Below are 26,872 nucleotides of genomic sequence, written 5' to 3'. Positions count from 1 at the left end.
CGGCAGAAGTGCCGCTCCCCCCGCGCCCCCCGAGGGAGCCGGCGGGAGGGGCGCCCCGGCAGCCCCTCAGGGCGCTGGAGGCCTCGCGTCACGGCCTGGGCGGGTGGGCGCGTTGCCTAAATGTCTGAGGTGAGAGGGACCCCCGTGGCGGCTCTTGGGGGACAGACCTTGCGGGGCACGCACTCGCTCCGACTTGGGTGTTTTTTTAAGCCTTCGGCAAGAGAAGCCTGTGCAGAAAGGGGAGCGCTGCGGAACGAGAAAGCTGAAGGAGAGAAATGTCAAAAACGTGAGGAAATTCTGTAACTCTTTAACAAAGGCTCTTTTCTGCTCCGGTGCCGTGAGTGTCGACAAAGGTGGAGTCGGGGACAGGCAAACTCGAGCCCACACGAGATTCGGTCGGTGCCAGCTTGAAGATAGCAAGGACGTAAGACCAGTGGAATAAAGACATTCACAGTGGCAAAACTGTGCAGAGCACTTAAAAAGTGTGCATGGATGGAGGGTATTATTTGAACAAAGCAGGTAAAAGCTTTTCTTGAAGATGGTTTCTGAAGAAAAAAAAAACACAAAACTTCCAAACTGTCTTCCCCCCCTCCCTCCCCAGGTGCTTCATAAAATAACTTCTAAAGGAAGCCTTCAGGAATAAAGAGCGTGTTTGTGTTCTCTAAAACTAATCTGATCTTGCAATCTTGATCAGTTCTCAGTGAATGATTGGGTTGGGTGATGTGGTGACCGTATAAGAGCAAGACGCCTTTAGGCGTCTACAGTGTTGTATTGCATCTTTACTAAAAAGAGTGATCTTAATCTGTCTGAATAGCATCAGAAACCATCAAAATTTAGTTCTTTGTTGAATTAACTGGAGACTTGGGTTTTGTACATCTAGAAGATATTTTTAGCTTGGTCTCCCATTTAGAGTTTATCCTTAAAGAAAACAAAACCTGTAAAATAGGACTGATAGAAAGCAGTGTAATGAAGCCCACTGTGCAGGTAACCTACCTGATACAAAAGTAAACATCAGTTGGCTTTAATGCAGGAAGAGTAAAGCAGGCTGTAACTGCAGGCTGAACCTTTAATAGAATAGGTAGGGTATTAAACTGTGCATTAAAACAACAGCCTAATATGTAATACCTAATGAACAAATCAAAAATAAGATGTTATTGTCTGTTCAAGATGGTGAGTTACAAAGATGTTTTGAAAGACTAAAGGGCTTGCTGAAATCTTTTTATTTGGGAATTATATTAATCTAAACTTAAAAGTACATGTGAACTTGGCCCTTAGTAAGAGGGCCTTTAGGAGAAGGTCTATGCTGCCTACAGAAGCATAAGGAAAAGCCGTTCTGGTGTATGCTATAAAGAAAGGACTAAGTAACTCAGTTGTCTAGTGTTGTAACTAATTAGAAAAGCCTACTTCCCTTTGATATGCCTGATGAATGGACTTTTCTCTAAGCTTTTTAGCTGTTGGGCATCATATTTAAAAACTGTAGATGGCATATCTGGATTCTGCTTCTGTACTTGTATGTGTTTACTTTGTGCTTGCTGCCTTGTTTATTTTTTAAACTTAGAATTTAGCAATAATGTTCTGAATCTCAGAATGCACCCATTCTTCCTTACCATTCCATTTGAGGTATCTTATTAGGAAATATATTTACTGTGGCAAAGATTGCAGTGTTTTTTCAGTGCGTTATCTTCTGTTGCATTGTTTAAAATTCTTATTTAAATTAAGTCTTCTGAAGCACTGTACTGGCAACTCTGCCATCTGTATGTGTGCATGTATTGTAGGAACAGGTATGGTCTCGGTACATCAAAATATGTCATGGGTCTCTTTGAAGTGCAAGTATTTGTTGCCGAAAGATCCTTTGCTGGGACTAGTATGTAAAGACTTAATGTGTACAGAATTACCTGAATGATTTGATTGTCTTGGGAATTGAGATTGGGGTAGAAAATGGCAATGCTGACTTTCCTCCATGGCTGGTTTAGTACTTGCTGTCAGGAGCATGTTGCAAATCTGAATATTTGAATGTTTATGAATTTGAATATTATAATTATGATATTGACAGCTAAGAGGAAGTTCTTGAAATGCTAAATTGATAAATTGTGTGAGAACTTTTTTTAATGGTCACTTAATCTCTTCCATGTTCTTAACACATAGACTGAAACAGTAGACACATCTTGAAGTGCTCATACTAGGCAAGTGATTTATGAGACCCTTTGGGCCAGTACACTGCTAACAACGCTGATCAAATCTTTCAATGGACCACGTGCAACATTAACCTTTTGGAGGTTAGTTATTTATATATAAACAAAAGTTTTATACATGATTAAAGCCTGGAAATACAGTGTTCTGCTGCTGATTCAGAAACAACAGTGGGAGAGTAATACAAGCCTTGCAGGCTCTGTAGGGTTACTGTATCTGAGTGAGTGGTTACACATCAAGAACCTGGAGTGTGTTCAACAGTTGGGTTACTGGTCACAACTAGTTTCTAGTCAGCGCTAGCTTTGAGTTCTGTAACAGATATTAATCGAAGAAATAGTTTTAGTTTCTTGCATAACACTAACTAGTGGTACTCATTTCTAATTGTAACTTAGACAAATACAACTTCCAAGTCAAAAATATCTCAGCCTTTTGGCTTTCTAGGTTCTCTTGCAACTGTCACTCTTGTTTAGTCAATACTATTTTAAATATCATCTTGTTTTCAGTTGCTTGTTAGAAATTATAAAGTTGCTGTTCTAATAAAAGAGTTAGGATGTTAAGGATCACAACTAACACTGTAAGCCTTGAACCCATGACCTCTATATCCTGATCAAAAGTCTCTCTTACTGGCTTTTCCAGTAAAGTAATAAACTATCATCAGTGTTCTTGCTGACGTGATTAATTCTTTTCACAAAAAACAGCATAAAATATTACATAAATAAGGCACTCAAATGCATCCTCTTTCCTCTTGGGGAAGGAGGAGGAGTAAACATACACTTAACAAATGTTAGTCATCTCAATTAACAGGGGAGTAGTCATCAGTTAATACCCCATCAAGTTATAAAGCCTATTCAGGATGAGCTGGTACCCAAAAAATGAAATGCTCTAAGCTGTAACTAGGTGCCAGCATAAAGAAAACTTAATTCTTACTCCCTTTTGTCTACCTCTTGACCCCACAATACTTTGGTTCACATAAGTACACACAAAGGTCATCCTTTTGCTGCCAAAAGTGGCTTTTTCCAAGTGCAAGAGTTGCAAAGTGCAGTATTCCTTGCTTGCTGAAGTTGATGCAATTTAATCATAAATGAAGTTGTATTACTTAAATGTACTGACGGAAAGCATTGTTGGCCATGTCTCATCATGAAGTCTGCTACAGAATGGTTCGTGGCCATAATCAAAGATGGACTAAGCTATATTTGGTATCTGGGCCAAATTCCGTTGGTAGTAATTATGTCTGACTTCAAGTTTCTCATTTAAATATGATTCTGAACATATTTTTCACATCCTGTCATATAACTGTTAATCATCTCTATTGCACTAAGCAGCTGTCCAAATTCTCTGTAGTGGCAGATTTTTTTTCTGCCTGGGAGGCAGTTTCTTTATGTAGACAGAAGCACTGTGAAGCATGACACTTCTTGGTGTTGTTTGTCATGGATGCTGAATGTAAAGTTAGAGTCTCAGAGTTACCATTTGACTTTAACAGGAAACCCATCCACTCTCACCTCGGGGGGGGGGGGGGCATTTTTGGGGTCTATGCCATTGTCATAGCAAAGACCCACCTAAAGCAGCAAGCCAGACTTCTAGCTACACCCTGTCAGAAATGCAGTATTTTGAATTATTTGCCTATTCTCCCCAGTGACTTCTATGTTTGCTTCAGAGTTATTAGACTTGGTGCAGTCCCTTTGTGGAAGGAACCAAACTGCTAACCATCACTTATTGAAGTCAGGTGAGGGATGGTAACATCATGAGATGCCTTTATGGAGTGTTGAGAGCTTCCAAAATTCTAACAAGTAACTTCAGGGGTTGCTGTGGGTAGTCTTTTATTTTTTTAAATACAACCAATTTAGAGACTGCCTCTAACATAACCATTAAGGTATGAAACAGCAGAAGGTACAAAACTTCCTTGCAGAACAGGTATAGTTAGTTAACAACTGTATGATTCTGCATGTCAAGCCAGATCCTTTCTGTAACACCTTTTTAAGAAAGGGAACTACATGTTCTTTATTCACAATATAATGATCAGTATCTGACTTTTGAGGAACAAACAAAAAAATAATAGTGAGTGCTGGTTTTATGGGAAATTTATTTGTCTTTCCAGGTCTTGTTTACTGTAGCAGCTAAAGTGAATCAGAATGCCTCTCAATGATGACCAGAACAGTGATTCAGATTCTTCACGCCTCTCTGAAAGCACAGCTTCTTCTAGCGACTCTGAATATTCAAGACAGAGCTTTAACAGCGATTCTTCAAGCAAACCCAGTTCCCCAGCGTGTAAGCCTATTTCAACCTTGCCTGCATTGTACATAGATAAGGCAAACTTACCTTGTTTCTCTTTGCTGTCATGGGTAGAGCCTGGGATTCTGAATCTCTGTTTAAGAGTATTAAGAGAAAGGCATGGCTTTCTCTCTGCTGTGAAGCAGTGCATCTCCTTGTGTGTGGAACACCAGCAGCAGCTGTAGCCTTGGGGGTCTCCCTGGGCACTCCTTCACTTCAGAAAGTGTAAGAAAAGTGTGCCACCATGGACATCCTAATCTTGAGCTAATCTTGACGTTGGTAGCAGTCTCCCATTCAACCACATACAGTTTTGTGGAAAGGGTGGGTTTCTTCTGTTTGCTCCATACACTTAAAAGTTAAATCTGTAAGTTACAGATTTATAATATTATATGAAGTGACACGAAATTAACCTCAAATTCACATTTTTTTCTTTCATAAATATTAGGATCAAACAGAAAACACATTTGCACAGGGAAAGTATTCTGAGTAATGATAAATAAAACCTTAAGATGTGCTTCATGTTCATGTCTGTAAGCATTCTCAGACCGTGCATACCTTTCAGTGTAAGTGAAGTCTTACATTAAAACAAGCTTGTTAGTGGAGCTGCAATTGGCAACTGGCTCTGTCTTTATTACCAGTCTTGAAAGGCTTAATTCCAAATACTAAATGAAATGACAGAATTTGGGTGTTTATAAACTTTGGGAATTTACTCTTGCTTTCCAGTGTGGAATTTCTGTTATGTTAATACCCTTTTGTAAAAAGGGAGTGTAACTTGTGATGTGTCTGCTGTGGAACATAAGTGAGGGGTTCTCAAGTCGGTAAATTCAGAACCTTCTCTACAGGCAATAAAACCACAATGTAGCCATTATGTGCTCAGAATTATAATGGACACCTGGTATCTGTTATTGCCCATGCTTTTGGTCTGGTGGATTTTACAGAATAGTATAGAAAATCTGTGGAATGCAAGATCCTGTTTTAACTAAGATACCTTTTCTCCTTTAAGATGCAGAAATAAGAAATTGTTGTTCAAAATGTTATGGGGCTTGTGTGATATTACCCGCACACACTCCCCTGATAAACTGGGAGTTTCCTGAGGTAGTGTTTTAAGAAGATATAAAGACCTGGTAATCCTAGGTTGTTTCTTCTAGAGTACTAGAGTCCAATTAGCAAACAGTAAAATTTCTAAGTTTTAATCTTTTCAATTGCACTTATCAACTATGTATATTTGACTTGAATTGATCTTGTATGTTCCAGCAGCAAGCCCTCCCAAGGTTATTACATTTGATGAACTGATGGCAGCTGCAAGAAATTTGACAGACTTGACTCTAGCTCATGAAATTGCTGTAAATGCAAATTTTTGCATAAAACATGAAGACTTCCCACAGAACAGGTAAGAGCGTGAATTTTGCGAAAAGCAGCACTGGCGTTGGGAAGAAAGGAAAAATGAATGGAGCAACAAATTAAAACAAACACAAATAAACAAAAAACCCCAAACCAAAAACATCTTGGAAGGCTACAGACTTTAATCCTGCACCTCCAGGAGTCACTGTCAAAGCTGTCTTGCTTGGAACAACTGTTGCAGTCCAGCTGAGTTGACATACTGTCATGGAGCATATTGCTCTGTCTTAAATGTCATGTAGAAGATAAAAGGCTAATGCAATATGGATGCATGGAAGATGAGTATAGGTTTGTTCTGTGCAGTTCCAAGCCCTGTGGAAAAGATGAAATGGTGGCCTTCTATGCTGTTGTATGTAGTAGCTCACTGGTGCCATAGTGATAAGAAGACAGAGCTCATCAGGAACATAGCTGTAATACTAGCCCCAGAAGAGATGCGAAAATACCTGGAGATCCAGAGGAAGTGAGAAGTAACTTCCCTAATGTAGGTAGCTAAAATGTTCTTGCTTATAGACTTAATGTTCTTGCTTACAGACATTAACTTAAAAATGACCCTGGTCTTTACTTTGAGTAAACTTAACTAAAAACCTGCCTTTTTTTTTTTAATTACACAAGTCCCTTAACTGATAATTGGTTATATGACAGAGAGTAGTTTTTGAGAAAGCTTAGTACATAACATATCAGGTTAGGGCAATGAATACAAACACAATAAGGAAAAAGGAAAACTAATATCTCTTTAACTACATCTGAATTGCCAGCACCACTTTAAAATACAGGTGTGTTAGGACTAATCAGTCTAGACCACATTTTGGGAGCTGATGATCCGCAGTCCAAGAAAGATACGGTTGCAGGGCATGATAGCTGGTGAGGTGGGGTGTGTTTCCCAACAAGTGATCAGGCTAATGTAAAACACATTTACCAAAGATGAAAGCTAGTTGGGAGTCTGTATCTAATTGACGTATTCCACAGTTTTGCAGGCACAGTGAAACAAATTGTACACAAGGCATTTTGGGATCATTTGGAATCAGAACTGAATGAAGATCCTCCAGAATATGAACATGCTATCAAGCTCTTTGAGGAAATTAAGGAGGTAATGTTCTTCCTCCCCTGTGCCCCAGCATTGTTTTGTCAGCATAGGTCTGAGAGTCTCTTACTTCAGTGAATGGCCTGCTAACTCAGTCAACCCAACTCCTTGAAGTTCTTTTAAGATGAAACCATGATTATTCAGGACTGCAAATAGGTGTCTATTTATAGTATATTTATATTATCCATGAATATGGCCACAAATGCACAGTGGCATGTCCCCTCAGCTTTCATGGTGTGATGGTTAGTTGCAAGTCAGCTCTCTTCTCAAAGCTTCACATCTCTACTAGCCTCTTTCCAGCAACATACTGTGAGCTTAGGGCATGAACAGGTGTATAAATGTGACTGCACCTGCCCAAATAGACTTTATTGTTTATCATCAGTGCAAAAGGGAGCATACAAAACTTCAATCCTGGCATGATACGAAGTCTTTCAAAATTTTAAGTTAGCAAATGTTTGTTTTACAGGGCAGTCTCCCAGTTTTTGAAAGAGCCTTTGACATGCATTCTCGTTTAGTGGCTTTGAATGGGTTTGGGTTTTTTTTTTTGCAGAACTGTACTGTGATCTTTTTAACAGTCCTTTTTTTTCTGCTAGCTTAGATAATGTTCAGTCTTGATGTGTTTTGTTATAGCTGGTCAGCTAAATACACTTGACATTAATATTAAAATCGTACTTCAGCATGTTTCCTAAGTGGTTTGGTTTTTATTGATAAGCTTTTCCTTTTTTTTCTTTCCCACCCCCTGCTTTAGATTCTTCTTTCCTTCCTGACTCCTGGAGCAAACAGGATTCGAAATCAAATTTGTGAAGTTCTAGATTCGGATCTTATAAGACAACAGGCAGAGCATAATGCTGTTGATATTCATGGGCTAGCTAACTATATCATCAACACTATGGGAAAGTTATGTGCTCCAGTAAGAGACAACGATATAAAACAGTTAAAAGCAACTGACAATATCGTAGAATTACTGAGGTTGGTATTTGGATGGGTTTTTTTCAGATAAGAGGAAAACTCTCTTATCTGAAAGAGTACTGGGCAGTGGAAGAGGCGGGGTAAAGTTTTAAAAAGAAATCTTAAATTGTGTCAATTTACATAATGCCTATTTTCAAACTAGGAAAACTTATTTTCATATAGAAGCATTAAAGGGGAGCAGCTGTGATGCACTGTGTCCAGAATGCTAAACCATTGAATAACAGAAAAAGCATTCTTGCAATAATCTGTGTTTTGGAGACTGTTTTTTCAGTCTTCTTCATCCTTACAAAATTTAAGCAGCACATTTGTACTGTTCCTTGTTGAGCTGTTTGTTGCGTGCTTCCTCTAGGAGGCCAAACTTTGGATTTAAAATCTCTTTAGTAAAGATCTTATTATTTGAACTTGAGTAAAACACTTGCGTAAAAGGGCAGAAACCAGTTCACTGCTCTGTAGGTCCATTGAAATATGAAGAGTAAGTGGTAGTTGTTGTTCTACTGCGTAGTGCAACTTGGATCATATACAGGGACCAAAGCAACTGGGTCAGAAGGATTGTTTCTTTTGGTACAATTAGAGTGACTAAAAAGTTAAAATCTGTTCATTTAGGCTGAAACGTACCAATTGTTACAGCTCATGAAAACCCTCACCTTTCTGTTACAGGGTTGTAGCATTTAGTGATGCAATATATTTGTCCTGTTCTCTGTAACTTACACCAAGCCTTATACACAATACTCCTTCGTGTATCCTGGAAGATAGGTAACCTGTCTGTTACACTGAAACATCAGGGAAGGAGTTTACTTCTCACAGAATTGAAATTAAAGTGCTAACGTAGGTGTACCTCATGTACTGGTTAAAATCAATAGACTATTGTAATTGTAAAATTTTAAACTCTTCCTTTCAGACAAATATTCCATGTTTTGGACCTGATGAAAGTGGATATGGCTAATTACACAATTCAAAACCTTAGGCCATACCTTCAGCGTAATTTGGTAGACTACGAAAGAACAAAATTCCAGGAAATTCTTGAGGAAACACCAAGTAGGTATCACGCTATATTTAATTTAAGCCTTTCTTTAAAGAGGTCTATTTTAAGACATGCTATAAATCTATCAATTGCAGTTAATTGGAGGAAAATTTCAGTTTCTTGTCTGGATCTGCATATGCAAATTTTGCAAAAAGTCTTTAACAAGCAAGCTACCACTCGGCAATTGCTTAACGTGCTATAAAGTATGTTTACCTATAATCTGGGATGCTTTCAGAAAAATTTGTATTTTCTGAATTGCTTGGGATCTGAAAAACAAAGTCTCTTACCATCTGGAGGCAGAAGCCCCTACATGCTGAAAGATGAGACTTTCTCTCTTTCGTACGCAGCAAGTCTGTTGTTAGTTGGAAGTAAACATGTAAAACCAGTTAGTGTGCCTGAAAGTTGGAAGGGGTAGGATCAATTTTTTTTTTAAATAACAAAAGGCAGGCTCTGAGGAAAACTTCTTAAGTGATGCAAAGTCAACTTGATGCACTATTCCAGGTTTTATGAAATATGGCTAAACAATCTTAAGGAAAATTTATTTTCAAAGAAGAAAAAGTTGAACTTACTAATATCTGGAGCAAGGGCTTCTAAAATGGGAACCTTAAGCCACTGATATGGTCTGCAGTGTTTATATATGCAGCCTGTGAAAGAACTCTTTGAAAGCATTTAAACTGTTAGTACAGTTTATCTCCCTTCACCTCTACTCTCCAGTCCTGTGCCTCAACTACCCAACTATTAAGCAGCCTCCCTGAAAAAGGGAAAATGCTTTGGGAATTTGGACTTTCAGGGTTTGTTTTTTTTACACAAAAATCTTGGCTGAAGTCTAACAGTTTGTTTGGTTTGTACAAGCTAGCTAGAATATTAAGTTGCCTAATGGAAGATGATCAGTGGAAAAAGGTGAGGGAGAGGGTTTATGTGTGTGAAGGCTCAGCTGTCCACTATGTTTGTTTTGGACTTAAGAAGCCTAATGTTCTAACGTGTACAACTCTTCCTCAAGCTAGTGCTTATTTTGATGAAAGCATGCAGTAAACCTGGTTTGCAATGCTTAGGTGCCCTGGATCTCACAACAGAATGGATAAAGGAATCAATAGAAGATGAATTGTCATCTATTGCTGATGAATCTTCATCATCCCCTGGTGCTGACAGTTCTAAACCAATTATTAGTCCTACACTGGTGCTAAACAACAGCTATTTGAAACTGTTACAATGGGATTATCACAAAACAATTCCAGAGGTAAGAAGTGTATTTCACTATCTTTAGGTTCCTAACTAAATGAAAACATTGGTGTATTATAATAATCCTGCTATTGATGACAACAGGTGAAGTATTCTCTTGCATTTCTTAAACTTCTGAATAGTAAATTTGGAATTTGGAGAGTATATGGTAGTGTAGTTTCTGAAATGAGATGGGCAAGCTGCCAACTAGAAAAGAACAGGTAAAGGTTGTTTTCCCTCTGTCCAATTGTAGCTCACCAGCTCCACCCTAAGAGCAGTCTTGGCTATGGTCAAAGGCTGGGCCTTGTATTGGCAGCACTTGGTTTTCTGCATCTTTGAGAGAGCTGACTGTAGCATCCTGTTTTCCCAACAGCAGCAGGAATTGGTGGGATCACTCTTGTTTTAGAACAGAACCTGTAAAAACTTGAAGCCTTCTAAAGTAGATATTCACGCTTTTTCAGTGCATATCAACTATTGCTTCAAGAATCAGCATTCATTTTTTTTCCCTCCAACTTATGATTTCTGACATGTGCAACTTTCTATAAAGCCAACTTGAAATTGGCTATCAGTCAGGGCTAAAATTAGTACTGCAGTGAGCTCCTTAGCTGTACTCAGGGTGGCCTGGCAGAGAATTTACTAAATACATGGGGATGCTGTTAGTTCTCTTGGTGGTTTCCCTTCCATCCACTGACCTTATTGATACCTTCCATCTAACAGTTTTTTGAATGAGCTACACACAGGTATCCTCTGGTGGATCTAGTTTGTCGTACTACTAAAGTACTACCAAACAGTTGAATGTTAATGCCTCTGTGCTTCTCATTGGAGTGATTTGGTGAGGATGAACGTTTTCTAACCCAAAATAAGTCACTCCAGCTACATCTTGCTGTGGGAATTACTTACATTCTTAGTATGATCAACTGGGTTTTTGCCTGTAGCAGGTTGTATTATCACTTGCAGAACCTACTCTGGTGGTTGTCATGCGCAGTTGTTCATCACTGTCCATCAGTTACAGATAATGGCATTTTTCAAAGGACAGTTGAATCCAGAAGACTATTCTGTCTGTAACCTTGACCACTACAATGTCCTCTGGCTCCCCCTGAGCATTTCATATCATGGGATGAGCTCTTGGTTGCAGATTTCTGTCAGGAGTGATGAGGAATAAGGTGCAATGTCCTTGGCTTCCTCTGCATTGAAGGCATTAATTTTTTCCTATCACAGGCTTACTTTTGGTACTCAGACATAATGCCACTTTGTGCAATACTACATATTCAGGCTATTTCAGATGCTGTCTATTCTGACTTTGCATATTTGTGATTAAAAATATTAATGCTTCATGACTACGTTCTATATCTGTCCTTTTTCCTGCCTCTCTCCCTATGTATTCCTAAACGAGTATTATTGTTTCAATTCTAGACTCTAATAACAGATGAAGTTCGTCTTCAGGAGTTGAGAGAAAAGCTCAATCAATTAAAAATCATAGCTTGTGTTTGTCTCATAACAAACAATATGGTGGGTGCAGCAATTGTAGATGTGCCTGACTTTGCTGAACAACTGAAAAGGATCTCTGTTCCTCTTCTTGAAGGCATGAACAAGAAGTAAGGCCTTGTTTTTATCACTCTTCATATGTTTTTTTAACAGGAAATACCAGATGGATCTGAAGACCCTTGGGAACAATTGAAATGTCATAGCCAGTGCTTATTGATAAGAAGAAGATACCAAAATTTAATAATCTATATCTATATTCCCTTTGCAATAGAAGTCCACTGTAAACTGTTAAGCACATTTTTTCAAAGTTATATTTTAATGAAGTCTTAATCTTGATGTTAGTCTACAGAATTTGGAACTTAGTACTAAAGTTCATTCATACGCTCCTAATACTGGAGAGACTGGTAATACGTTCACTGAACTGTCTTGCCGGTTGTTTCAAACTTGTAGGTAGCTTAAGCTGTTTGGCTGCCTATTTCTACTGCCACTTGCACTACAAGCAAGCGTGATGTGATCTGAAAGAGCATCTCATAAAATAGTTTTACCCTCTGCTTTTTTCTCATGCATGTGCCCCAGGAAAACACCTAAGCATAAGGGCAAAATGAACTGGTGGCACTGCTGCACACTTGAAACTGTTTTTCCTATTTGAATCACAATTAGGTCCTTATCTTCCCCATGGAGATTTTTCCTGTATCTGTAGGTGTACATAAAACTGCAAAAGCAAAAGATGACTTTTCTAAGTTCTCTCATTGCAGAGAGCAGGTTGAAAATAAAAGAGAAAGGACGTAAGTGAGATCACCTTACAACCTATGCTACAGAAACAGCAAAAGTTAATGCTTTTCTATTTCTTCCAGAACTTTTGATCTGAAGGAGGCTCTGAATGCTATTGGTGTCCAGATTTGCAGCGAAGTGAACGGGTCTCTAACTGAAAGAGGTCTTCCCACTCTTAATGAAGAAATGCAGAGTAATTTAATGGGTCAGATTGCTCATATTGTTGAGGAGAATAATCCCGTCAGTTCCTTGATTGGTTAGTAAGATAATACATAATTTTCTTATTGTATCTGTATACAAACTTAGTCAGCTTAATCAGCTGTCTAATTATTTTTTAAAAGCACTTTCTTACTGCAGTAAAATACTGGGTCAACTAAGAGTAAGGAAATTTTGTTTGTCTACGGATGGTGTTATTGGTATGCTGCAGAGCATGGTTAGCTGCAGCTAGAAATAATTTTAGAAGTGTCTGTGCAAACAAGCCTAGACACGCTAGCATCTTGGAGAAGAACTTAGAAAAATGAGTGCTATTCAGTGTTCTTTCTGTCAGTTCTGGGTTAAACGTAGTTTGTTTTTTTTTTTTTCTTTGAGTTGACTTTGTATTAAGTAATGTAAGTTGTTGCAGCAGGTTTATGCTGTGTCCACCTTGCAGGAGCCAACTTTAAGAAGCTTTCAGTATTGTTTCCCACTGCAACACAGGCTTGGGAAAGAGTTGCTGGATTCTTTGAGCTGATGTGCAGGGCGCTTACGAAGCGAGTATGGCTTCATCTTGGGTTTACGTTTGTTCTGAGCATACTTTATATTCCATTTTAGACAAACGAATCCAGTTCTTCATGAGAAGCTTGCTTGCTCTTCCGAGTTTTCAGAAGTGTATGCCTACTATGCCAGGAGGCCTTTCTGTGATTCAGACGGAGATGGAGTTTGTTGGATCTCAGTATGCAAGCATTGTAAACTTTAATAAACAAGTGTATGGACCATTCTATGCAAACATACTTAGAAAACTACTTTTTCCTGCAGCCCCAGTGGGGAAAGCAGAAACAGAAACACCTGCCAATTAAAAAATATGACCTGTTCCTGTACCTGTTCTTTTACCTTTCAAGACAGTGATCTGACTTCCCCACTAAGAACAGCCCGCTCCAGTGATTATTAATGAGAAAGATCTTGTAAAATGTAGGCAGATAGTTTCTGAAATTCACTGGAAAAATTAATTTCACGGACATATATTTTAATAGACTAAATTTGTCTATTGGATTGTGTCACTTGTAATAGCCAGTGACTCATTTTCAAGACAAGCATTTATTATGATTTGCAGTGGGAAAGAACGGGCAAAGTACTTACTGTTTTGCCACCATTAAAATATAATGTTATTTTTCAACTTAAATAGATTTACATATAGCAATGCAATTATGAAGTGACAAAGTAACTGTAGATAAAATATGCTATGCTTACACTGTATTTTTGTAGAGCAACATTTAATAAAACAATTATGTTTCTGAAAAGACTTTGAAGAAAAAAAAAGTAGAGCATAACTGCTTTTGTAACCAAAACGAGGCTCATACTAGGCCAAGTTCTGGTACTCCTGCAATTTCTGGAGCCAAAACTTAGCCTTTGTTACATTAAGGAATGCCAGTATTATAAACTGTTTGGAGTATAGCAGTTACAGAAGATACATTCACCACTTGAAGTAGGAATCATTCATAACTTCTCAACTGTAGTTGAGATAAATGATAAACACTGAAGAACCATGATGATGGTGGGGGGTGGAGTAAATTTCTGTATATAATGTTTATAAGTGTTTTGTTTATCCAATGGAGGTAATACAGTTCTTAAATCTAATCTCTAATATGTGTATGTACTGATCTTTGATCTTAATGGGTATAAAGGATTTTTAAGTTAGGTCTTTCTGACCTTTATTCCCCAAAAAACACTTCAGAGTGACCTTAGGGTACCACAGAGCAACTTCCCCTTTTATATTCTGTTGGATGAGGGCATAAGCTTTTCCAAATACATTCTTGGATCTGAAAGCAAGATCCCAAATGATTAGTCATTCTTGAAAATGTGATTAGATTCACTTTGACTGAGTCTGAGAAATACTACAGTTTTATTCAAATTCCTTTAGGATAGGTCCCAATACTTAGTTCCTATTTAAGGCACTGGGAGTCTTGCATACAGAAAATGAATAGGCTTGAAATTGAGCAATGTGGAAGTAAACTTCCGTAAGTTTACACAGGCTTTGTTTTGCATGTATCAGATTAACTGCTGGAATATGTATTATAGACATGTCCTTGTCTATGAAACTGAATTATAATTTACTTGAAAATGATCTTTTTAATATATTGCCATATAATAGCCCTTTTTAAATGTCATATATATATAAACTCCATATGGTACAAGTTATATAGCTTGTTTTTAATATTATATATTACAATCTATTTTTTATGAAGAGACAAAAAATAGCCCATAGAAGTTCAATGTGTCACACAAATCGTGTATGTACATTACTATGTCTATCATAAAGGTCTAAAAAAAACCTGGGCATTATTAGCAACGTGGATTTGTAGTCCATTTTTACAGAATTGAGTACTCTTTAGTAAGGGAAACTTCTAGTCAATTGTTCCTCAGTGTCCAAGGACTTTGGCCACGTGTACATGATAAGAAAAACTTTCGTCAAAATGCCTCTTTTAGAAAAGAAATTTCTCTAGTGCACTTCTGCTCTATCCTTTGTAAAAGCGTTACCCAAAATAAAGATGAATATGTATTTTAAAGGGAGCTGTTTCCTGAAGCCTGAAAAACCTGAGAGAAAGGAACTCCTACAAAGATTATAATTGTGCCACTAGGTAAAACAGGCTTGCTGAGATAAATATGAAATTTTGATATGCGATTCAAAATCATCAGGAGAATGCATTTCAAAAACAATTATGGGGAATTAAATCTTAGTGACTTGCTGCATATTTAGAAATATCTAAACTATTTTGAGCTTCAGCCAAAAGAGGATTTTATGAACATTTGAAGATGATTTATAACATGATTATGAACTTTTTAATCTTAATATTTTATATGCATTCTAGTGTAAAAATAAATGCCAAACTATAGATCTCTAATGCACTGGGGGAAACTGTCATGCTAGTTTTTTACCAGTAAATACTCAAAAAATGAGGATTCATTAGGGTTTTTTGGTGAATAAGGTGACTTGCAAAGGGCATTTTATAGCATGGCCTATGTTTCAAGTGATTGTTTAATGTATCTTAATTTTTATTGTTTGGAACATGGACATTGCATCTGTTAAATGTCATGTGTTGCATGCTGTTTGCGCTACCATGGCTGAAACGCACTTGCCTCTACTCTGAAGTTGTCCTTGTGAAACAAGATGCCATTCTGTAGCAGCTTTCTTCGTTGAAATACAAATATCTGAGGTTTTGTATGCATTAAATTTTGTTTCTGATACCATTGGTGGAGAAAAGTCATTTGTGCAGACTTTCTTTAATGTAATGTGTTGTTAAATGCCAAGATAAATGACTGCACTAATAATACGTTGTTACTTTGTTCTTTTTCTGTAACTTCTCCCTTGCAGCTGGAGTGCAGAGTAGGGACTTGAACCGAGCTGCACAAAAAACATCCAAAACAGTCACTTGCTTAAATCCGACTCCTTGGGAGAAGGTTGTATTGGGTTTGCGTGGCAAGGTTTTGGTAGTGGGGGTGCTGCAGGGGTGGCTTCTGTGAGCAGCTGCTGGAAGCTTCCCCTGTGTCATGTAGAGCCAGTGCCAGACGGCTCTAAGATGGACCTGCTGCTGGCGAAGGCCCAGCCCATCAGTGATGGTGGGTAGCGCCTCTGGGATAAAGATTTAAGAAGGGGAAAAAGCTGCTGTGCAACAGCAACTGCAGCTGGAGGAGGAGGAGTGAGAATATGAGAAACAACTGAGGAGGGGGAGGAGGTGCTCCAGGAGCAAAGATTCCCTTGCAGCCCATGGAGCTCTATGGAGGAGCAGATCTCCGCCTGCAGCCCATGGAGGGCCCCATGCCCGAGCAGATGGATGCCCAAAGGAGTCTGTGACCCCGTGGGCAGCCCACGCTGGAGCAGGCTCCTGGCAGAACCTGTGGCCTTGTGGAAAGAGGAGCCCAGGCTGGAGCAGGTTTGCTGGCAGGACTTGTGACCCTGTGGGGGACCCAGGCTGGAGCAGTTCCTGAAGATCTGCAGCCTGTGGGCAGGACTCATGTTGGAGAAGTTCATTGAGGATTGTCTCCTGTGGGAGGGACCCCAGGCTGGAGCAGGGCAGAGTGTGAGGAGTCCTGTCCCTGAGGAAGAAGGAGCAGCACAGACAACGTGTGATGAACTGACCACAACCCCCATTCCCTGTCCCCCTGCACCACTGAGGGGGAGATGGTAGAGAAATCTGAAGTGAAATTGAGCCATGGAAGAAGAGGGGGGTGGGGGGAAAGTGTTTTAAAATTTGGGTTTAGTTCTCATTTTTCTACTCTGATTTGATTGGCAATAAATTAACTTCCCTAAGCCGAGTCTGTTTTGCCCGTGATGGGAATTGCTGAGTGATTTCCCTGTCCTTATCTCGACCCACGAGCTTCTCATTACTGAGAAGGGGAGTGTCAGAGGGGCTTTGGTGGGCACCTGGTGTCCAGCCACGGTCAACCCACCACAAAGGTAATTTGTACACTTGATCATAGCTCCACTCTTGGGCGTGATTAAATAGATAGGAGTCTCCAGACTGGAAGGTGTTGGAGGGGAGAGCTATGCCAGAGATCCAGAGTGGTGAGTGGCAATAAAGATAGAAGAGTAAACGGTTGCTGTCTTTTTGGCTGCAGAAACAAGGAGCATCAAAGAAAGATGGCCTGTTTAAAAAAACTGAACTGTTTTATTCACAACAATGTGTAGATACGCTGTGGAATACCTTGCCCAGAATCTGGTGCTAGTAGAAGATTTTGGTTGCAGGAGAATTGGACAACACATAAGCTGATGGATATTATTTTTTCCTTCTATGATTTTTAATTAAAGGTGACCGATGGCTCCATATTGCTCCTCTTTTTAGTAGCATTATGCAGAATAACTCTGCACAATTCAGACAGTCTTGAAGTGCTAGCTGTACTGCATGTGTCTGGGTTAAATGTGCTGAAAATATGCTGAAAAGATGGTATTTCTTGAACTTGTATTATTTCTAAAATGTCTGCCACTCAGTCACGTCTGGATTTTGTTCTTTTGTAATCCCTGATTTTTTTTAAAATATTGAACAATTTACAATAGCCCCAAGGCAAAGTTAAGCTAAAGAATACCGGAAAAGCACTTAGTACTGAATTTTCAAATCTGTAAAATCAGACAAATTTGCTTCCAATAAACTCCTCCTTTCTTGGTTTTTTTTTTTTCTTCTTTTTTCTTTTTTTTAAGAGAAGGAACTCTTAGGCTTCTAACCCCCACTTTTAACTTATTATAGTTTTCTATTGTGGAAGTAATAATGATTTCTGATTACATAGTAACCATGGCTGACAGACCTGGGCCTTCATGTCCAGGATGTGTGAAGCCCCAACCAAACTCAGTGAACTTTATTCATGCAGAATTGGAGCCAGAGCAGACGTGTATAAGTACAGTTTTCATACTTTGCGTTTTAAACATACTTAGAAATTATTGTACGTGAACTGGCAAAAATTTACTTCCACAGGAATTTGCAGAGATCACTAAAGTTTCTTGTTTAATCTTAACTGAGGAAGATGAATAGTTCCCTATTTGACTGGGATGTTGGTGTCTCTACAGCACCGACGCTTGCAAAGAAAAAAAGTTGGTTTGTAGATGATCCAGCTACAGCATTCAGCACCAAGATCGGAAAAAGACAATAATAATGCTAAAAGATCATGCTCCACGTTGCTTTGCGTGCTAAAAATTGTGAAAAATCAGTTTGTACCCTAATTACTCTGTGCCCTCGTGTGTGTCTATGTGTCAGAGCTCCGTGCGCCGGAACCTTCGGGCGCAGCACCGGTGCGGCGGGAGGACTCGTTTGGCTGCGACACTGTGGGTCCCTCGCAGTCCGTCTCCGCTGTGGCTTCTCTGCCGGGCTGGTGATGGAGGCGCTGGTCTCGGGGCTGGGGGCCCTGACTCCGGAGGAAGCGGCGGCTCCTGTGAATACGGTCGAGGTTAGCGGTGGCCTGAGGCGGGCGGCAGCGCGGGCCGGCCGGCCGGTTGTTGGGGAAGGGGTGACACGCGTCGGGCCCTCCCGGAGAGGGGCTGGGGTGGGGTGAGGTGACGTGAGGAGGAAAACGACCACCTCTCTGCGCACATGCGCCGGTGGGGCGTCTGCAGCGCATGCGCGGCGTCTCTCGACGGGGTGGGTCTCAGCCTTTCGGTGTCCGCGGGCCGTCCCTGATGAGCCGGGGCTCGGCCGGTAGGGTGCCGTCCCCGTCCCCGTCGTGTGCCCGGCCTGTATCCTGCAAACACCGGCAAAGAGGGTTCAGCTCTCAGCGGCACTTCCTTTAAAGTTTGCTAATTGCCTCGCGTGGGGAGAGGCAGGAGGTGAAGGCCGCGTTCCAGCTCTCTTTGGCCGGACTGGGCGTTTTGCGTAGAGAGAGTGCATCAGAAATGGAGCCCGAGAGCCTCGTGCTGTGTTCTGTCGTGAATGTCTCTGCGTGCTCCTGCACCGCGAGGGACAGCGTTACACCACAGCTACAGCCTTGCCATGTACTTCTAAACGCTGAAAGTCGAACTAAAATTATGAGGCGCTGATGCCCTGTGAATGTTATAGTACTCTCTTTCTCTGGATTCAGGTGGTGCAGCCTCATTCTGCCCTGTCTGGTCCTCCTCACCTTTGCCCTTCCACCTGCATCTCCCATCCCAAATCTGGCATGGGCTTCCCATGCCATGGTGGGAGAAGGTGGGTGTGATGTAAGGTGGTGTTTGTTGTGATCACTGAAGAATAAGAATGGGGAAAAGTTTGTAGGAACCTTGATGTACTTGCACTTGTCAGTACTTTGTTTAGGTAGTTTTGCTAAAGTTAGGGTACTGCTAGGTTTTACCGAGACTCATGTCTGCAGGTCCTGCTCCCAGACTGAGATTCTTGCATGTATTTTGTAAAGTAAAAGTTGTAGCAAATCTTCACTTGCTAGGAATATAATTTACAGTGATAACAGGAGAAAAAAAAAAGTTAATTGTTCTTAAATGAGGACATGGTAGTAAGGAATTTTCTAAGAAATACATATTCTCACATTAGTTGCTTTTAGAAAAGACAATGTCCTGTTGCATCCTGGGTAAATATTGCATAGCACATACAGATTACGAACATGATCCAAGTCATCTTAGTTTTGTTCTTACTCATCTGTTTTGTTTTTACTTACCTAGGTTGGCTTTGAACAGTCTGTTTTTTGTTTTTTAATGGATCTAATTTTAAGTAATATTAATGTTTAAAAATAATAGTTAAAGAAACAAAAAAGCGCAAGCATTTTAGATGTTTGTTCACTCTGAAAAGATCTTTCAAACTGTTTTTTGCTTTCAGGAAAAATGGAGACTTCTTCCAGCATTTCTAAAGGTTAGTGTTATGCACTCATTTAACAGCATGAATACGTAATCTCCTTTCTAACTTTACATTCCCCTCTTCTAGCTTTTGCTGTTTCCCAGAGTACCTGTCCTCACCTTCTGTGTGGATTTTGCGATTTTTTTTTTGTTTTTGTTTTTTTTGTTTTGTTTTAGTTCCATGTAATTATGGCTAAACCCGTTACAGAGATTGGTTTCTTGATTAATTTACAGATTAATTTGTGGAGGTATCCATTTAGATGTTTGCATTTTTGTGTGGTTGTTCTCAATGAGCAATGTACATGTGTAATGTTTCCAGATTATTTTACTGTTTTACTGGCTCTCAGGGACCCTATTCATGGTCTTTGTATAAGACTGTGGTGTTAGGTTTGTAGATGTGTTTGTCATAGGAAGCATAGAACCACAGTTCTGGATTCTGCAAAGGCTTGAATATATGTCTATCTTCTCTAATGAAGTTAGAGCTTGACTAAACTCAAAGATTACTGGTGTCTTAATTTCGGTGCTACCCATATAATCTGGTATTAGTTGAAGGCACAGTTCTATATAAAATGGCATTGGGTGTAGTAACAGGACTAACAGAAGTGAGGGAGGAGAAAGGCAGTAATGAAAACTGTATCGTAAAGACGGCAGGTGAAGTCTGTGATGTGCACAGGTATGTTCAGGGAATTGCAGCCACCTTTGCACCTGTCATCATCTTCGGAAATGTTGCTCACTTCAGCAAGGTGCTCTTCAGCCTCACTTCGTTAATTCCTTTACTTCTCACTTTCAGTACCCACACTTCTGCTTTCGTTGCACCCTTCAGTATTTGCTCCTGGCAGGAAAACAAAGTTCAAAAGTCATTAAGGGATTGTGTATGTTTTCACTTTGGTTCAGGGCTGCGAAGATGCTTTAGGGCCCTAATGAATCCCATTTCTGTGTCTCTCCTAGCAACCACATGCACTTCCATCACTAACTTGAGGTAGTGATATTGTCTGAATTCTTGAGACTGTGAAAAAGGGAGGGCTGCTGGTTGTGAGGTGCAATTTACTGTGTGCTTTATGCCAAGTGTATCCGTCCCACATTATTTCCAGCCAGTGAGCCCTTTACTCTAGGGCTGCTCATGGTGGTCTGGCCTTTCTGTTGCATGTTGGTTTATTTATGCCAGCAGTGATACAGTGATATTATACAAAGCTGGTGTAGTGCATTATGGTTTCTATAGTGGAGTTTTTTTTAAATAAAGCTGTTGCTACAGCCTCACAAAAAAAATGGAAAGAACTACCAGCCTGATTTCTAGACACTAATAAATCCATAGTATTTTCTTGCCTATATCATATGATGTGCAATGTTTTTGTAAATTGAGGAAACTCTTATCTAAAGAATTTTGCTCTGGAGTCATTCTTCCTTTGTCTTAACCCATGGAGGCTTCACTGAGCAGCTGGATTTGTCATTCTAAGCTTCCCATTCTAATGATTTCAGAATGAACTGTTGCCTATCATGTGAACTATGTAAATGCACCTGTTTTCTGTATGAAGTTTTAAGTCCTGTAATATGTTAGTTGTCATGGGATGTTTCAAAGTTTAAAGCCCTCTATGAGCGTGTAAGCATGTGTCTCAATATCAGCTAGCACTCTTTCCAAGGCTGAATCTTGCACTGTAGTTAGGATAGTTACACCCTTTATCAATCTCCATCCATTAACAAAATGAATTCTTCTCTTAGTATTCCTTAAAGCCAAAATCTTTCTTTTTTTCTTTAATCCCAGATCATTTTACTTGGTATAATCCCCCTTCTTCTGATTGCTCTAAACACCTTCAGCTTAAATCCTTGAAATGTACTGTACCAACTCATTACATGGGGGAACGGGGTACTGTTTATTCTGTGTGATATTACCCCTGGGCATGTTATCTTTCTTCCTGCCTACAAATCAAACTCAGATTTCTTATGAATGTCCTGCCCTCCTGCAACTCTTTCCTTGCTTATTGACTTCTGTCTGTCACACCCCACTTCTGTCTCTCCTGTGTCATTGGCCCTCCCTTTCATTCTTCTTTATGGCAGTTGCTCTTGTTAGGGTGCAGACAACTTCTTTCTCAAGCAGCACACATGGTTAATTATGCTCTAAATGGTTAAAATTATTTCAAAATAATGGCAAACTGATAAAATGTTTTGACTTGCAGTGGCTCTTGTTTGTTTATATGAATTTCAAGGTCTATTGGGTGCTTACTTTGTACTGTTACTGAATCATTTTTCTGACTCAAAGATTGATGACGGCTCTGGTGTAAACCTGGAAATGTACAGTGTAGAACCAAACCAATTGTCCAGGCACTTCTCAGAATTTTGTCAGCTGAAGGAATTTAGCACCGATCCAAATGCATTTATAAATGCTTGTATCTTAATTTCTGCCTTGTACGATTAATATTATTGAAGCTAATTTTAGTTGCCACATGCATATATTTTCCAGGTGAAAGGACTTGTGAAGCAGCACATAGACTCATTCAACTATTTCATCAACGTAGAGGTATGCTTTCTTGGTGGGAAGAGAGTGGCTCTTAGTACTCAAAGAAGGTGCATGATTCTATTTAATTTTATTTTTCTTGCTCTCCAGATAAAGAAAATCATGAAGGCCAATGAAAAAGTTACAAGTGATGCTGACCCAATGTGGTACTTGAAGTAAGCATGAAACGATTTTCATATCAGTAGTACTATGCGTAGTAGCTCATGGGTTTGTTATTTGCTATAAAATGTTTATAGGCACCTGTGGAGGTATAAATCAGGCGAGTATTCTCCATAACTTATCTCTTATTTGGAGCACTGAAAGATGGGAAGATTGAAAGAATAATCATGTGAATCGGACTTGGTACCTGTTAACAATACCTTATGTCATCATTTTTCTGTAATTTAGTAATCTTGGATGACAGATGGGAGTTTCTTTTTGTCTATTTGCAATGGGGTTTATTGCATGTGCAGTTTAAATTTTAACTAACTAGAACACAGCTCAAATACAATGAGTTACTTTGGGAAGAATCATTACCCATTATTAATCAACCTGTGTTCATCACAGTAACTTCATGTTTCAGTCTATGTAGAATTCTGCTTCCTGCAGGTCGCCTGACAAATATTTGGCTCATTGCTCATTTTAGAACTGTTTGTATGACAGGTACCTCAATATCTATGTGGGAACTCCAGATGTGGAAGAAAGCTTCAATGTGACACGACCTGTATCACCTCATGAGGTATTAATGTTTGCATCTGTCTTGTTTGTTTGCTTGATCTTGGGAATGTCTTGGATAGTAGTGGCGTATAACTTTATTCTGAGTACATGCATGCTACATTAGGTGATATAGTGCATGCCATCATCGCTGTAGAAAGAAGCCTTAGAGATTTAAACATCGTGTAATAATTTTTTTTTAATTTTGTTTTTTAATTTTGTTTTTTCCTGGCTTGTGCGGATAGCTGTATTCAGTGTTTCATCGTAGCTGCATTTGAACGGGTTTCCATGAAGTAGTGACAAGCTCTTCTCCTGCTTAATCTTGTGTGTCTCCTTATGACAGAGCTGAAGTCCTCACACTACAATGTAGTGTTCTTTGACGTTTTTATCAACTTCTTTTTAATATTAGCCTTGCTACTGTCTGCACCATAGGTCACTTCAGTCTCCCTTTACCTCCCAGTCATCTTTTTAAGTCTAAGTCAGAGTGCAAACATGGAAACTTTGAGCAGAAACAGATGGAAATTGATAAAATTATAAGAAACTGCAGAAGAATGTTAGCCTTTTGGGGAGTATATTCAACTTCTTTGCACGCTGTAGCATATAGGTTAAGAAATGGGTTGTGTACTTCTGGAATAAAGATGCATGTTGGAGAAAAATGCTGCTGTGACTGAAATCAGAGAATCTTTTGGTAGCATGTAAGGTAGTTTCTGTACATGTAAGCAAGCTATAAGTTAAGCTAAGGTTTTGACCTTTTAGGATTGCTTCCAGGTATCTAAAGCCATTCAGTTCTCTTCAGAGGTTGCTCAGGAACAAAGTATTCCTCTCCTGCTGCTGTGCTTTGAGACTTATGTCACTGCAACAGAAGTACTGACAGCCTCTTTTTGTCCTTGGAACATGAACTGAGCTTGGAACTTGCACTCATTTGCTTAGATACAGCCTGTTGTCAACCTAATAAATCAGTTGACATATCGGATGCTTTTTTACTTGCTATATACACTTGATACTTGAAGTTGGATTTTTTTTTTTCATGTAGTGTATGTGACACATTTCAGACTCTATATGAAATACATTCTATGCTTTGGAGAAATTCTGTAAAAAAAAAAAAAAAAACAAAAAAAAAAAAACCCACCAAACCATCTAGTGGCTGCCTCTGGTGCATAGCCACAGCCACGCTTCTGTCTGCAGTGACCCGAGTCAAACCTCATTTAGTTTGATGGAAAGATTTTAAGTAAGGCAGATAACTCAGCCATCAACAGTGTAACTAGATGCAATTCAGGACAGCTCATGCACCTCACAAATATGTAGCTAACGTTAGATCAGTACAAATGAACATGCACAAAATGCAATGGGAAAGATTTTTTATGTATGAATGAAATTTCATGCAAAAAATTGGTTGTGACCAACAACTCATATCCAAGAATCCAGGTGTTAAAATGCTTGCTTACTTTATAACTGGAGTGACTGTACATGCAGAAGAGGGCAAGATAAATGCTTCACAAGCATATTGACCTTGAATTTAGAATAACCTATTCTTGCATTTCAGATATATCTTCATTGGTGCTTAATGCTAGTGCATCATTTCTCTTTTTTTTCCAATGTGTTATAGACATTTGAAGGCTGTAGTTATTTTCTTAAATAGGATGCAGATCAGGTCAAACCAGGGGTGCAATTTAAAAGAAAAACGAAACAAAAAGCTTGGATTCTTATGAGTATGTCATTACAGTTCTCTGTTAAAGGCTTATAAAATTCCTTCCCAAAGACACCTAAGATGATCATATTTTCATAAGAGTCTGAGTATTTTACCTATTTTCAAGCTAATTTGGGAGTTTTTATGTTCTTGGTTTCCTTGAAGATCAAGTCATTCCTGCCTTTTACCTCTAGGTGTCCAAGGTAAGGAGAAGTTACCTCAAGGAAGGTGATACAAAAATGCAAGTGATGGAATATTATACTGTGTAATTCTTACTTTATATCTGTGTCTTGTGTGGACAAAGCACACACGAAGAATCCCAAAGCCTTTTTTTCCCCTCAAGTAGTGCTAATGAAGCTGTCTAACTCTGCTTCTCACGCAGTTCTTATGGGGGTTTCATGAACTATTCATACAGATGAATTTAAAGTAATTAGAAAATGGAAATACTCTCAGTTACTTTTAAATTTGATGAAGTGGTGCTGGGAGCACAATGGGACCTAGTTTCCTACAAGTCACAGCTTGCAATCTGCTGGTGCACATCAGTATTTTATTACTAGAGAAGTGGTTTACTTTTTAAGGTGGAGAGAAGGAGCATCCAGTTTGCAAAAATTCTTGAGGCAGATTTTTCCATACAGTTGCATCTTCAGTGCACAGCAAAATCTTAATTGCTTTTTATTAATGCATAATCAATACACTGAAAGACCATAAATGTACAAATCTGAATAATGATAAACCTGTAATCCTGGAGCTCAAAGGTATAGAATGCTCAGTGAGGTCACAAATGACCTGCTGTGAATATTGAGCAAATGCAGTAAATCTTGTCTTGCATGAAGATACGCAATACCTTAAGGGCTACCAACAGAGTCACAGACTGAGGCTGGGGAGAGCAGACCGGAAAGATTGGATTAGAAATGATTGAGCCTTGAGCTGTATAATGTCCTAGATATGTGTATCTTGCTTCTCTTGCTGTCTGAGGAATTTGCAGACAAATTCTGAGAATCTTTACAGGAAGCGGTAACTGTAGTGAGCCTTCTGTAAGTCATCTTGAGAAATGGTACCATACAGTGAGATGTGCTCATTCTATTAATAAGGTGTCTCTCTTACTCTCATGTGTTTCACTTCTGTCAAGCTTCATATGACAGCACAACTCTTCAGCTGTTCAGAGTCTTCTTATAGAAATATCCCTGAGCTGAGCGCTGCTCTCAGAGCCTGTGGCATAGTATGGTCTTTGTGTCAGCTCTGCTGATTAGGCCTGTTTGTTTAATTAAACAGTTTAGAAGTTATGCTCTGCAGTGCTGTCCTCTGAAGACACACAAATCCACTGGCTTCTTTTGAAACATCACAATAACTGTATTTCGGGATTTTTTTGTTTTGTTTCATTTTAAACAGGAGACTCTGACAAACATAGTCCAGGTAGCATGAAGAGCTTTGTCAAGCTTCACTTCGCTTGATTTCTTTGTGAGGACTTACAGGAGGCAGGGCAAACATGGGATGTTTCAAGAGACTCTGCAGCGTGTAAGCCAACATCTAACCACATGACTGTTCTCATTTTAGTGCCGCCTGAGAGACATGACTTATTCTGCCCCGATTACAGTAGACATTGAATATACACGAGGTAGCCAGAGGATCATACGCAACGCATTACCCATTGGCAGGTAAGATACCATATATCGAACTTCTGGTATTAGTTTCCATTTGCTGCTGTGTTGGGAAGAGTTTTACTGCAAAATGAATGTAGGCTAACCTTGCTTCCTTGTTAAAAGAAACAGGGAGCAGGCAAATCTTGATGAACAGCTGTACAGGATGTGATTGTTAGGTTCTGTTATAAGATTTTGTTTAGTAAAAGCTTCTGGAAATCTGTCTGCTTCCAAAGTAGGATGGATATAAGGATGGATGTTGTCTATGTTTGTATTGTTACAAAACCAAAGAGGGAAATATGTGAAAGAATACTGGAGTATTAATTTGCATTAATTGCAAAATGAAAATAATAATGTTTGCTTTGTAGCCGAATTACTCAGTCTTTCATACATAATATGTTCATACATCTGTGGAAGGCAGATGGTAAAACCAATAAAGCAAGCATT

The 26,872-nt window shown here is 39.3% G+C and overlaps 2 protein-coding genes across 3 annotated transcripts in view; both read left to right on the top strand.

Moving 5' to 3' along the window:
* Nucleotides 1–4,319: 4,319 nt before the first annotated feature.
* TCP11L2 (t-complex 11 like 2) lies at nt 4,320–13,482 on the top strand (the record flags this gene model as incomplete). 2 transcript variants are annotated; one of them, XM_082012697.1, is made up of 9 exons in its annotated part: nt 4,320–4,455; nt 5,716–5,848; nt 6,823–6,943; nt 7,686–7,906; nt 8,805–8,941; nt 9,980–10,164; nt 11,559–11,740; nt 12,485–12,657; nt 13,212–13,482. In XM_082012697.1, 9 exons carry the CDS (start codon nt 4,320–4,322, stop codon nt 13,454–13,456), a joined length of 1,533 nt encoding a protein of 510 aa, XP_081868823.1. In that variant the 3' UTR covers nt 13,457–13,482. The 2 variants fall into 2 exon arrangements, with proteins under 2 accessions (XP_081868823.1, XP_081868822.1); XM_082012696.1 differs by having other exon boundaries at nt 5,713–5,848.
* Nucleotides 13,483–18,458: 4,976 nt separating this feature from the next.
* The window catches only part of POLR3B (RNA polymerase III subunit B), a gene marked incomplete at both ends in the record, with an annotated part of 81,973 nt that continues 73,559 nt past the window's right edge, over nt 18,459–26,872 (top strand). The window contains 6 exons of the mRNA XM_082004850.1: nt 18,459–18,530; nt 19,883–19,915; nt 22,355–22,411; nt 22,499–22,563; nt 23,051–23,126; nt 26,343–26,443. Of these exons, the coding sequence (XP_081860976.1) occupies nt 18,459–18,530; nt 19,883–19,915; nt 22,355–22,411; nt 22,499–22,563; nt 23,051–23,126; nt 26,343–26,443 (404 nt within the window). The remainder of the gene's footprint in view (nt 18,531–19,882; nt 19,916–22,354; nt 22,412–22,498; nt 22,564–23,050; nt 23,127–26,342; nt 26,444–26,872) is intronic.

The sequence above is a fragment of the Phaethon aethereus genome (assembly GCF_964289735.1).
Source record: "Phaethon aethereus genome assembly, chromosome: 1".
In the NCBI taxonomy this organism is placed as follows: Eukaryota; Metazoa; Chordata; class Aves; order Phaethontiformes; family Phaethontidae; genus Phaethon; species Phaethon aethereus.
This window is presented reverse-complemented; position numbering and strand designations above follow the sequence as displayed.